The sequence below is a fragment of the Chiloscyllium plagiosum genome, unplaced genomic scaffold (genome assembly GCF_037043375.1).
Source record: "Chiloscyllium plagiosum isolate Xiang-an unplaced genomic scaffold, Cpla_swu_hap1 HiC_scaffold_45, whole genome shotgun sequence".
Taxonomy (NCBI): Eukaryota; Metazoa; Chordata; class Chondrichthyes; order Orectolobiformes; family Hemiscylliidae; genus Chiloscyllium; species Chiloscyllium plagiosum.
In genome coordinates, this window is record NW_028270183.1 from 36,022,028 (window position 1) to 36,035,990 (window position 13,963).

Consider the following 13,963-nt stretch of genomic DNA (forward strand, 5'->3'; position numbering starts at 1 on the left):
GAAGGTGGCTGGATGGGTTTACAGAGGAGTTAAAATGACCTGTTGATGCTTGCCTGTGTCAGTTCAAGTATAAACTGTAAGAATAGGGAGGTCATGTTGAAGCTGTACAGATCTTTGATTAGAGGACACAGCTGTAGTACTGTGTGCAGTTCTGGTCACCCCACAACAGGAAGGGTGTGGTTATACTGGAGAGGGTACAGAGGAGATTCACCCGAATGTTGTCTGGGATGGAACATTGCAGCTACGAGGAGACCTTGGATAAGCTCGGAAGGTTGTTCTCTTGGAGCAGAGAGATTGAGAGGAGATTTGGTGGAGGTGTATAAGATTAGGGACCAGGTGAATAGAAAGCAGCTGTTAGACAACAGACAATAGGTGCAGGAGTAGGCCATTCTGCCCTTCGAGCCTTCACCGCCATTCAATATGATCATGGCTGATCATTCCTAATTAGTATCCTCTTCCTGCCTTATCTCCATAACCCTTGGTTCCTTGAGAGCTCTATCCAACTCTTTCTTAAATGAATCCAGAGAGTGGGCCTCCACTGCCCTCTGGGGCAGAGCATTCCACACAGCCACCACTCTCTGGGTGAAGAAGTTTCTCCTCATCTCTGTCCTAAATGGTCTACCCCGTATTTTTAAGCTGTTTCCTCTGGTTCAGCACTCACCCATCAACGGAAACATGTTTCCTGCTGCCAGAGTGTCCAATCCTTTCATAATCTTATACGTCTCAATCAGATCCCCTCTCAGTCTTCAAAACTCTAGGGTATACAAGCCCAGTTGCTCCAGTCTTTCAGAGTAAGGTAATCCCGCCATTCCAGGAATTGACCTCGTGAACCTACGCTGCACTCCCTCAATAGCTAGAATGTCTTTCCTCAAATTTGGAGACCAGAACTGCACACAGTACTCCAGGTATGGTCTCACCAGGGCCCTGTACAGCTGCAGAAGAACCTCTTTGCTTCTATACTCAATCCCTCTTGTTATGAAGGCCAGCCTTCTTCACTACCTGCTGTACCTGCATGCTTACCTTCATTGACTGGTGTACAAGAACACCCAGATCTCTCTGTGATGCCCCTTTACCTAAATTGATTCCATTTAGGTAGTAATCTGCCATCATGTTGTTGCCAACAAAGTGGATAACCTTACATTTATCCCACATTAAACTGCACCTGCCATGCATCTGACCACTCACCTAACTTGCCCAGGTCACCCTATAATCTCCTAACATCCTCATCACATTTCACCCTGCCACCCAGCTTAGTATCATCAGCAAATTTGCTAATGTTATTGCTAATACCATCTTCTATATCATTAACAGATTGTAAAAAGCTGCGGTCCCAGTACTGATCCCTGCGGTACCCCACTGGTCACTGCCTGCCATTCCGAAATGGAGCCGTTTATCACTCCTCTTTGTTTCCTATCAGCCAACCAACTTTCAATCCAAGTTAGTACAATGTAGACAACTCCTTCCTAACTGTAGCACACTGTGTGCTGCCATCTTTGTGTGGCCTGTCTGTGAGACAGGACACACCCAGGGATGGTGACTGTGGTCTTTGGGACATTCTGTGTAATGTACAATGCTGTAGTTATGGCAGGGTTAGCCTGGGCTTGTATGGTAGCACTGGCCCTGAGATGGTGCAAAGGAGAAACTTGCAGGGCTGCCTGCACCGTTTGTTTATGGTTACTGGGGTAAGGCCACGTTTCCCAGCCAGTTTTATTCACAGCTTTTCAGCTGTTGGATACACCTCAGCTGCGTGCTCACTCATTTCAGTGGGTTAAATACAACCCCATTGCTGTAGGCCTGGAGTCACATGTAGGCCAGACTCAGCAAGAATGGCAGATTTCCTGTCCCAAAGTACATTCATGATCCAAATACATTTTAAACTACCAAAACAGATTCCAGGATCCTGTTCCCATTAGACAGATGGCTACTGGAGTTCCCCTTCCACCTTCATTGGTGCTAATACTCATCAGGTTCTCTCCAAGTCTGATAACAAACTCCCTCAAATCAGGTTTCTATCCCTGCCAATGAGCAACACAGCAATGGCCTTCAGTGTGATTGGCCTAACCCAGTGCCCATCCTCTGAAGGCTGTGGACAGTTTCTATGCAGTTGACCACAGCTTGCTCCATCGCCTGGCATGGCCTTGGTGATGGCACTAACCTCATCTGGTTCCCAGGCTTACCAAGCCAGTCATTGGTTGAGAACCCATTGCAGCACCTCTCCTTGTAATTCATTCACATGCCATCACTGGCGAGGCCAGTATTTATTGCCCGTCCCGACTTATCCAGAGGGTAGTAAAGGTTCTGCTTCATTTCAGTGGGTCTCATATAGGCCCGACCAGTTCAGGACAGTAGTTACTTTCCCTAAAAAAGGATCATTAATGAGTCAGATGGGTTTCTCCAACAATCAATGTGTTCATACTCATCATTAGGCTCATAATTCCCGATTGTTTTAATGGATTCAGATTGCATCATCTGCTGTGTGGCAGGATTCAAACTGCGGTCCACAGAGAGTTACCCAGGGCTGGGGATTCACAGGCCAGCAATAATATCGCTGGGTCCTCACCACACCCATGGTCTGCTCCATTCTCCACTGATTCTACAACCACTTTAACCACAAACCATTCCATCCTAATGCTTCTGACATTCCCTGACCACACCCAGCTCGCTTACCGTCCCTCAGCAATCAGGCTGTGTATCTGACACCCAGCACCAAGGACAAATGAGTGTCTGAAGCCTTCTCCATATTGAGTTCAATCCCTACAGCAATCCATTTTCCCCCAGTGGATGAATACACTCCCTCAATAAACTCCAAGTTGAAATAACCCACCAGAAAACAGCTTGTTTGAGAGGGGTCAGGACAGTCGGAAATTCACTTGGGGAATACAAGACTGGTCCACCCGTCCTGCAGGATTTAACACATTTGATCTTTGGACTGTACGAGAAACGTTTCAGAATTTACTGAGCCACAGCATTGTGGTTTATGGGCATGAAGGGACCATTTGGCCCCTCATACCTGTTTAACTAGCCCCTCAGTTTGTAAAACCCAATATGGATGTCAGAGATCTGAAACTCGCAAAATGCTGGAAAAGCTCAGGTCTGGCAGCAGCTGAGGAGAGAGAAACAGTTCATGCTGCAAATACAATTGGACACTTCTGAAGAGAGTGCCAGAAGACACTTGATACTTTGTCTTTCTCCCCCAGATGCTGTGAGGTTGACTGAGTTTCTCCAGCATGTTCTGTTTGCTTCACTGAGATTGGCTATGGTTCCAATTGACACCATATCCAGAGCCTGGTCAAAGAGCCAGGGATACAGAGTGAACCACCACGCTGATCAAATGCTCTCAGCCTGAAACCAGCAGGCAGCCAACTCCCCACCTGGAGACCTCTCCTGCATCCTTACCTCCACCTCAGGCAGGGGCTCAGTTGCCAGGTTGGTCAGCCCAGTATCCTGAATGATCACGGGGTCAAGTGAGGCCTCCCCTTCCCACTTGAATCCAACTTCACTCTCTGCAAGATCAAACATTCCAGTCAGGGAGAGATGGAGAGGGGAGGATCCACAACATCAAGATGGTCAATGTCCTACCAGCTTCAGGACCAAGGTCTCTCCTTCCTCTGGAGGGGAACAGGATCTCCCTTGTGCTCCCACAGTTCCCGACATGGCAACAGGCACAAATGTCACTGTCAGATTCCTCCAATGGGGTCCAGCTAAACAAGAGAACCAGCCCATCAACCACATGGTGCATCACCTCTCCCAACAACAACATCCCTGAGGGACAGAGAGGGAACATATATATTCTGCAGCTTCTGGAAAGTACAAGCTTTGTTCCTGGAATCTCCCTGATCCACAGCAACAACTTTCAGGTGACAGGTGATGAAAATCTGAGGGACACATTCAGAACAAGTCAGTATTTAGTGACTCACTCCCACTATGGAGAAGCCAATCAGCAGCTTCCTCTTGCCAAGGAATGCTCATCTCCATAGAAACCGAGGGCATCCAAGTCAAACCTGAGCTTGTCTTGCTCCCGGTAACACAAAGTTGAAAAGGAGTCCTCAGCTTTGCTGTCCAGGAGGCAACTGCAGATGGACATAGGGCCGTGAAGTGAATGGAGGGAAGCCTTTGAGATGGGAGCAGCTGGAGATAGCAGAGAGCTCCTTACAGCATCATTGACTACAATGGGTATCTCGGGGTAGAGTCCTTGTCTGGGCTCAGTGTAGCTACACAGCGATCAATGTACAGCTTCAGGGGCACGTGATTGACCATTGAAACAGACGCCTCAATGTGAATGAGGTGTCCCAGGGAGTAGACAGTGGAAGGGCCCTGTGTAAGCCAGTCACCTGAAGTACAGGAGGACAAGGGTTGGAGACAGTGAGTGTAACTCGCAGTGAGTGACACCAGGAGACCCCTCCCCAGTCACCCATCACGTACCATTCATTAGGCACAGGGAGCATGACAGATGGCCTTCTCCAGACCTGGTGGAGCTGAATGGGATCCAGGTGGGATTGATGGGGTTACTGCTCACATTGCCCTTCCTGGGGAGAGACAGGGCAGATATTTTAGGCCAGGGTCAGACAACAGCAGCAGCTGGGGATCATATTGACAATCGAGTAAAGATTCTCACCTCAAATAACGACACTCAATGGGAACAACAGCCCCATTGGTTCTCACAATGACAGATCCAGGATAGTTTGGGGTGTGGGTCAGGTGGGTGGTGTAGATCAGGAAATCCCCAGTGATCTAAAAGATACCAGGTTAAGGAATGGGGAACTGATCTGAAATGAGAAGGAACTACACGGGGTTCACAATGACATCATCCCATTGCAACAATTCTTCAGGGAGTGTGACCGGCTCAGAGCCAGGAGACTTCTTCCTCCCAGAGCTGAGGAGTGTAGTATTAGAGGCAATAATCTCAAGGTTAGGGGTTAGTCATTTACCTCAGCATAGCGGTTCAATGCCTCACAGTGTGAGGGTTCTGGGTTCAATTTCACCCTCAGTCAACTGCCTGTGTGGAGCTTGCACATTTTCCCTGTGTATGTGTAGGTCCTCTCTGGGTGCTCTGCTTTTCTCCCACAGTCCAAAGATGTGCAAGTCAGGTGAATTGGCCATGCTAAATTTCTATTAATGCTCAGAGATACGGAGGCTAGGTGGGTTAATGATAGGAAATGCTGTGTTACATGGAGAGGGTAGGTGAGCTGGTCACTCTCCCCAGGGTTGGTCTGTACTCAATGAACCAAAGGGCCTGCTTCCAACTATCGGGATTCTATGGTTCTCAGTCAGTTGTCATTGGAAGACCTGCTGCTCGAGCCTAGGAATGCTCAGTTCATCAAATGGATTGAGTTTTTTTTCTGTAAACTCAACAGAACAGAATAGGGCCCCTAACAGATCAATAAGGCTGTCCATATGTGGACTCACTGGAGGTGAGTCAGATCCGAAAGCAATATTTTGCTTCTGTATTTACTGGGAGAGACTCATGGAAGAGAGGCAACTTGGTGGTAAATAGGGATGCCTCGGAAACGGTCAACATTGCTGCAGGGATGCCAGAAGTCTTAAAATACAAAGCTAGATAAATCCATGTGACCTGATCAGATGAATGTCAGGACATTATGGGAAGCTCGCTAAGACATTGCAGGGCCTGTAGCAGATATTTATATCATCGATAGCCGTGGGTCACGTGCTGCAAAACTGGAGGGTGGCTAATGTTGCAGCATGGAAAAGCCACAACTTGATGTCAGTAATGGGTTTGTTGTTGGAGGAAACTCTGAGGGACAGGATCCAGATGCATTTCCAAAGTCAGGGAGTGATTAGGGATAGTCAGCGTGGTTTTGTGCATGGGAAGCCGTGTCTGTCAAAATTGTTTGACTGTCTTTTGGAAGGGGTGACCAAAGAAAGAGGTGAAGGCTCAGTGATGAAAGTTGTTTGCATGGATTTTAGCAAAGCCTTTTGACAAGGTTCCACATGGTAGACTAATTTGTAAAATTAGGTCACATGGGTTTCACGGTGAGCTTGCCAATTGAATACAAAATTGGCCTCACAACAGGAGACAGTCATGGTAGCGGGTTGCAATTTGGATTGGAGACCTGTGACCAGCGGTGTTTGGCAGGATTGGTGCTGGGTCCACTGCTGTTTGTCATTCATATAACTGACTTAGCAGCGAATGTAGGAGACATGATTAGTAATGTTGCCGATGAGACCAAATTGGTGGTACAGTGGACAGTGAAGAAAGCTATCGAAGAGAAGCAAGTTGGGCCAAGGAATGGCAGATGGAGTTTAATGTCAAGATTAGAATGGTGCTGGAAAAGCACAGCAGGCCAGGCAGCATCCAAGGAGCAGGAAAATCGATGTTTCGCACAAAAGTCCTACAACTGCTGTCTGTCTCTAACCCTTGTGTTGTCACGATGAAAGATGGCGTTTAATGCAGATTAATGTATGGTGTTACATTTTGGGAAGATAAAGCAGGGCAGGTCTTACACAGATAATGGTAGGTCCCTGAGAAGTGTAGGTGAACACAGGGAGACCAAAGGGTTCAGGTATACTGTTCATTGACAGTGGGATCACAGGCAGACAGGGTGGTGAAGGTGGCATTTGACACATTTACCTTCATTGATCATAACATTCAGTACAGGGGCTTGGGTGTCACGTTGCAACAGGACAGAACATTGATGAGGCCACCTTTGGAATACTCTGTACCGTTCTGGTTACCCAATGGGAAGGATGTTGTTAAATTGGAAAGGATATAAAAACGATTTATAAGGATGAGACTAGGACTGGAGGATTTGAGGCAGAGGGAGAGGCTGGGACTTGCTTGATCCTGCAGCATAGGAGGTTGAGTGTTGACCTTATCGAGGTCCTTTTCCCCAGGATGGGTCAGGGGGCGTGTAAGCGAGAGGGGTGAGGAGGGGGGTGTGGGTTTCAAGAGGCAGTTGTGGGGTAGCTGTTTCCGACAGACTGTGGTGCAAATATGGAATGAACTGCCAGCAGAAGTGGTAGTGACAGGTGTGACTGTATGACTTGGACTAAGATGCTAATCAGGAAACATTCAGGGCAGAGGAACATTGAGGCACATGGTGATGATTTTCATTAACAGGAGAAATGAGTCTGCAAGTATATTTTGGCCTCATCATATTAGGACATGCAACCTCCACATTTTAGGAGGAGAGGTTGTTCACACAAGACCTGGGTTGATTAATCGGAACGTGACTCAAGAAAAGGAGAGCGTCAGGGACCAGGGAGAGGAAGCAGTAGTAAGTGAAAATATTGAAACAGAACAGCTTTCATCCAGGAGCCTGGTTATTTCACTGAGAGTAAGTTGGACATCTTCCAGCACAAGGCACTTCAACTCGCACCTCCTGCTTATTTGAAAAAGAACAGCCCGTCAGAATTAAGGTGGACGGAGTGACCCCTCCATTCAAATGGATCTGTCCACGGGCAGTGGAGCTGAAGCACTGAAGAACTCTCCAAGAGGTTCAGAGGAATCCGAATGTTCCAGACCAATGGGGATGACAACACAAGGGTAGAGACAGAAAGCAGTTGAAGCAAGGTCCAAAAGACAATGTAAAGGTAATGTGGAGTTTGAGAAAGCTGGGGTCAGACCCTCCCCCACACAATATTCATGCCCATCCCAGCCAGGGTCACAGTGAGGAACAATCGCCAACCCAAGCTGACAGCAAGTGACGAGGACTCCCGTTACCTGCAATCTTCTGCCACATTGAAATGTGACTCATTGATCGAGGAGGGTGACTGGTGGGTCTGAACCTAGGAGTGTGACAGTGAGAAATACTGACAGATTGTCATAGGATGCAGTTTGGAGACGGGTTTGGGCAGAACAAAGTGCGTGGTCCTCATATTGACATCATACTTCACCTCCTCTTGGGAATGTTTGGTTGGGACAGTCTAGTGAGACATTTGCCAGGTATTTTTTTTAGAAAGATTAGATTCCCCTACAGTGTGGAAGCAGGCCCTTCGACCCATTAAACCTGATCTTCCAAAGAGTAATCCACCCAGACTCATTTCCCTCTGACTAATGTGCCAAACACTACAGGCAACTTAGCATGGCCAAGTCACCTGACCTGCACATCTTTGGACTGTGGGTGGAAACTGGAGCATCCAGAGGAAATCACCACAGACAGAGCGAGAACCTGCAAACTCCACACAGCCAGTTGCCAGCGGCTGGGAACTAGCCTGGGTCCGTGGTGCTGCAAGGCAGCAGAGCTAACCATTACACCATACTGTATCTGTCCTGGGACAGTGTGACAGAAACAGATTTGAAGGATGTTGATATTCAATTTAAGGGTAGTAGCAACTTTACTGTCCACTCTAGTGTGGAGAGGACTTCACTGTGTATCTAACTCCATGCTGTCCTCCTTCTGGGAGGGTTTGATGGGGAGAGTGAAGGTAACTTTACTCTGCATCTAATCTTATTCTCTGAGTGTTTGGGAATGTTTTATAGTGACAATGTGTAGAGGGCACTTTGCTTTCAGTTGACCTTTACCTCAAAGCAGCAGAGCAGGTTTAAATCTGTACTAAACCATGTGCTGTCACTCTCTGGGAGTATTTTATGGGGAGACACGATCAAGGGAATCTGTAACCATGGTTACAGTGACATTCCAAGTGTTGAGCTTGGAGGGAAGGTGTGAACTTTCTGGGAGGTGTTGGAGGAGCCTTGGTGAATTGCTGCATGGAATCTTGTAGACAGCACAGGTAATGGAAGTAGGAAGCCTACTGGATAAGTATGTGTATGAACACAAAGCTTCAGAACACTGGAAACCCTGGGCCTATAAGTGGGAAAGAGAGGTGAGTGGAGATAGAAGTGTGTTATATGGTGATAAAGACTCAATGGGCCTCTTTTGTATTCTGACAGAATGACCTATTTGAAGTCTATCCCATTTCGCATGATAGAGATCAGTGTGAAGACAGGACTGAGGTGTACAGTTATGATGCTGGACACAGAAACAGTCCCTTTCGTCCAACTCATGATGACCAGATATCCTAATCTAGTCCCAGATGCTAGCACCTGGCCCATATCCCACTGAAACCCTTCCTATTAAAGGCTGTAATTGTACCATCCTCCACTTTCTCCAGCAGCCCATTCCATACATGCATCACCCTCTACCTCAGCATTGTCCCTTGGGTCCCATTTGATATCTTTCCATGGTGGGCAGCACAGTGGTTAGCACTGCTGCCTCGCAGCGCCAGCGACCCGGGTTCAATTCCCACCTCAGATGACTGACTGTGTCAAGTTTGCACGTTCTCCCAGTGTCTGCGTGGGTTTCCTCCGGGTGCTCCGGTTTCCTCCCACAGTCCAAAGATGTGCAGGTCAGGTGAATTGGCCATGCAAAATTGCCCGTAGTGTTAGGTAAGGGGTAAATGTAGGGATATGGGTGGGTTACGCTTCGGTGGGTCGGTGTGGACTTGTTGGGCCGAAGGGCCTGTTTCCACACTGTAAAGTAATCTAATCTAAAATCACAACTAGAGGGCATAGGTTTAGCATGAGAGGGGGTTCTCCCACCCCAGGGAAAGACCTTGTCCATTTGTCATCTAGGCCCCTCATGATTTTATAAACCTTTAATGTCACCCCTTATCCTCCAACACTCCAGGGAAAACAGCCCTAGTCTGTTCAGCCTCTCCCCATAGCTCAACTTCTACAACCCTGGCAACATCCTTGAAAGGGTTCAGAAAACATTTGCAAGTTTCATAACAGCCTCATGAGGAAGGAGACCAGAATTGCCCATAATATACCAACATTGGCCTAACCATGTACTGTATAGCTGCTACATGACCTCCCATCTCTACTCTGTAGTAAAAAGGAATGCTTACCAAACAGCTTGTTCACTTTCCTATCTACCTGTGACTCCACTTTCAAGGAACCATGAACCTGCACTGCAAGGTTTTGGTTCAGCAACTCTCCCCAGGGCATTACCAGTTCAGTGTCCAAGTGCTGCTCTGATTTGCTTTTCCAAAATACAGCACCTTGCATTTATCTAAATTAAATGCCCATCTGATCAAGATCCTGTTGTAACCTTCCCTGTCCTCTTGACCTTCAAATCTGGAGTCCTCTGCCATTTCACTCTGTTCACATCCAAATCATTTATCTCAATGGCAGACAGTAGTCAACCCAGCATCAATCCATGTGGCACTCCATTGGTCACAGGCCTCCAGTCTGAAAAGCAACCCTCCACCATCTTCTGTCCTCTACCTTCAGGGCCAGTTCTGTGTCCAAATGGCTAGTTCTGTATTCCATGAGATATAACTTTGCTAACCAACCAGTCTCCCAGGAGTAAACTTGTCAAATGCCTTCCTGAAATCCATAATTGATCACATCTACCACTCCCTCCAATCCGGTTATTTCTTCGAAGGAATAAATAAAGCAGATGGTGAGGATGGGGTCAAGCAGGTTTTTCAATCCTATTGAATCCCTCCACCTGTTGAGGTCGCCAGTGTCAAAGCAATGCCCTTTAGGAGCTGGCCAGCTCAGTCAGTAATGAGGCTGCTGGGCCACAGGGCTGGCCATTCCCCTCTACACCCAGAATACATTCTGCCCCTTCACCCCCATCTGCTTTGTCTAAATGCTGTTCACACTGGAGGAACACTGATCCATCAGCTGGCACAGTGTAATACAGTATCCAGCAGTTTGACCTGCTGTCATGTGACTCTGGACCCCATGAGATCAATGTTGACAACTCCCTTTTACCCCATGGTGCTGCTACCCCTCTTGGTAGGGAGAGAACAGAGTGGTAGCAGTGTATACCATGCTGTGTTTTATGGAACACAAGCAGTCAGGCCCTTCAGCCCTTTCACAGTTCCATTCTCATCCATGTGCCTATCCAATGACCAATTAAATGCCCTTAACATTAGTGAGTCTACTACTATTGGGGCATAGAATGCCCTGCCTTCTACTGAAGAAACTACCTTTCACATCTGTCCTATTATGATCACCTATCAGTTTAAAGCAAATGGCCCCTCATGCTAGCTATCACCATTGGAGGAAAGACTTGCTTGTCTAACCTGGATTCTCAGGTCTCAATTCAATGCCTCTACCCTCTAATGAACACAGCCTCAAGTCCCTCAGCCTCCTCTCCATTCCAGGCAACATCTTAGTTAAGCTCCTCCAGCCTTTCCAAAGCTTCCACATCCTTCCTATAATTCCATGGAGGAAAGTGTCTAATACTCCATATGCAGCATATTCTACAGCTGTGACATGAGCTCATGGTTCTGAAACTCAATCCCACGAGTAAATCCTAACACCACATGCCTTTTTAAACAAGGCTACCAACCTGGGTGGAAACTCTCAGGGGTCAATGCACATGGACACCAGGATCATTGCTCATCTGCACTGCCAAGATTCTTCCCATTAATCTAGTACTCTGCATCCCTGTTACTCCTTCCAAAGTGAATCACCTCACCTTTCCATATTGAGTTCCATTTGCCATGCCTCAGCTGAGCTCTGCAGCTGATGTCCCTCACTAACCCACAACAATCTTAGTCCATCCAGTTGTTTGGATACAATGGAGCTGCTGGCTCACTCATTAGAGGGTAAAGTGAGCTCAGTGCTCAGGGTCTAGAGTCACATTAGGCCAGTCAATTTCCTTCCCTTCTCAACGGAAGGAGGAGAGAATTTTACAACCAATCCATTTCCATGACCTTTCTCCCATTTAAAAAAAAGGAGTTGAAAGTCCAGTTTCCACTTAAGGGAAATGTAAACCACCCATTTACTATCCCCTGTCTGGTCAGCCTCAGGCACACAGATACCCCAATGCTGATTGGGCAATGGGTTATGCCATTCCTCAAAACACCCTTCCCACCAGTCATTGCCCTTTGGATAGGACTAACCTCACCTGGATCCAAGGCTTACTGGGGCAGTCACAGTTTGAGAATCCACTACAACTGATTCTCAGCCCATTACAGCACCATTCTCTGGGCTGCTACAGCCTGCACTGACCCTATAGCCACCCACAGCACCACAAAAGCAACCTTCAAAACCCTCGAGTATACCCCACAGCCAGGTCCTCACCCCACTGGCTCCCAAATCAGGTTCTATATCTGACACCCTGAGGCCAACTCTAAATGGAGAAAGCTGCAGGCATTTCTCAGACCCTGCAGAGTCATTTCCCAATGGATGCCTCACTCTGGCTGACTGAACTATAGAGACAGGAACAGTAGGAATCCACTTGGACACTTCTGAAGAGGATCAGAACAGACTGGAAACACCAGCTGTTTCACCCTCAGATGCTGCCACATCGAGCAGTTCCTGCCATGTTCTGCAAACAGCAATTTAATCAAATTCAGAAACCCCTTTCCAGTGAGGTCTACAGCCCCCTGTACTCACTGGATAAAGCAAACTGTAAACAATATCTTCGATAACCCAATCAATCATCCTGGAAGCTCAATGCATGGATTGGACAGGCCAAGCCCAGAGATTGTACCCAGGAATATTTCAACAGAGAATGCAGAAAAACCAGCTCCAGACAGAAGACACCATGAATCACTGCTTTATTGACTGTGTCATCACAGGTTGATGGGTGTTCGCTTGTGTTTCCTGTACAGGACCAAGGCCAGCAATGAAGCAGAGATCAGACAGACCACTGTCACAGTCAGGGTCACCAACACAACCAACTCCACACCTACAGAACAAGGAGAAACCAATGGTTACTGAGAGAAAGAGGGACAGAAAGGGAAACTAGCAGGCAGGCAGCTCCCCACCTGGAGACCTCTCCTGTATCCTTCCTTCAACCTCAGGCAGGGGCTCAGTTGCCAGGTTGGTCACCCTAGTATCCAGGATGATCAGGGGGCCAAGTGAGGCCTCCCCTTCCCACTTGAATCCAGCTTCATTCTCTGCAAGATCAAATATCCCAGTCAGGGAGAGATGGAGGGGAGGATCCACAACATCAAGATGGTCAATGTCCTACCAGCTTCAGGACCAAGGTCTCTCCTTCCTCTGGAGGGGAACAGGATCTCCCTTGTGCTCCCACAGTTCCCCACATGGCAACAGGCACAAATGTCACTGTCAGATTCCTCCAATGGGGTCCAGCTAAACAAGAGAACCAGCCCATCAACCACATGGTGCATCACCTCTCCCAACAACATCCCTGAGGGACAGAGAGAGGGAACTTACATATTCTGCAGCTTCTGGAAAGTACAAGCTTTGTTCCTGGAATCTCCCTGATCTACTGCAGCAACTTTCAGGTGACAGGTGATGAAAATCTGAGGAACACATTCAGAACAAGTCAGTATTTAGTGACTCCCTCCCACTATGGAGAAGCCAATCAGCAGCTTCCTCTTACCAAGGAATGCTCATCACCATAGAAACGAAACGCATCCAGGTCAAACCTGAGCTTGTCTGGCTCCCGCCCGTCTCCCGGCAACACAAAGGTTGAAAAGGAGTCCTCAGCTATGCTGTCCAGGAGGCAACTGCAGATGGACAAAGGGCCGTGAAGTGAATGGAGGGAAGCCATTGAGATGGGAACAGTTGGAGAAAACAGAGAGCTCCTTACCCATTGTAGTCAATGATCCTGTATCTCAGGGTGGAGTCCTTGTCTGGGCTCAGTGTAGCTACACAGCGATCAATGTACAGCTTCAGGGGCACGTGATGGACCATTGAAACAGACGCCTCAATGTGAATGAGGTCTCCCAGGGAGTAGACAGTGGAAGGGCGCTCTGTGAGCCAGTCACCTGAAGTACAGGAGGACAAGGGTTGGAGACAGTGAATGTAACTCGCAGTGAGTGACACCAGGAGACCCCTCCCCAGTCACCCATCACGTACCATCACGGATCATATTGACAATCGAGTAAAGATTCTCACCTCAAATAACGACACTCAATGGGAACAACAGCCCCATTGGTTCTCACAATGACAGATCCAGGATAGTTTGGGGTGTGGGTCAGGTGGGTGGTGTAGATCAGGAAATCCCCAGTGATCTGAAAGACACCAGGTTAAGGAATGAGAAACTGATCTGAATGGAGAAAGATCTACACA

At 47.7% G+C, this 13,963-nt stretch overlaps 1 protein-coding gene across 1 annotated transcript; it reads right to left on the reverse strand.

The window, feature by feature from the left end:
- Positions 1-12,472: 12,472 nt before the first annotated feature.
- LOC122541057 (zona pellucida sperm-binding protein 3-like) lies at positions 12,473-13,763 on the reverse strand. Its single transcript, XM_087983337.1, has 5 exons — positions 13,751-13,763; positions 13,482-13,659; positions 13,272-13,398; positions 13,103-13,191; positions 12,473-12,611 (listed from the first exon to the last, which is right to left on the reverse strand). Exons 1-5 carry the CDS (start codon positions 13,761-13,763, stop codon positions 12,473-12,475), a joined length of 546 nt encoding a protein of 181 aa, XP_087839463.1.
- Positions 13,764-13,963: the final 200 nt, after the last annotated feature.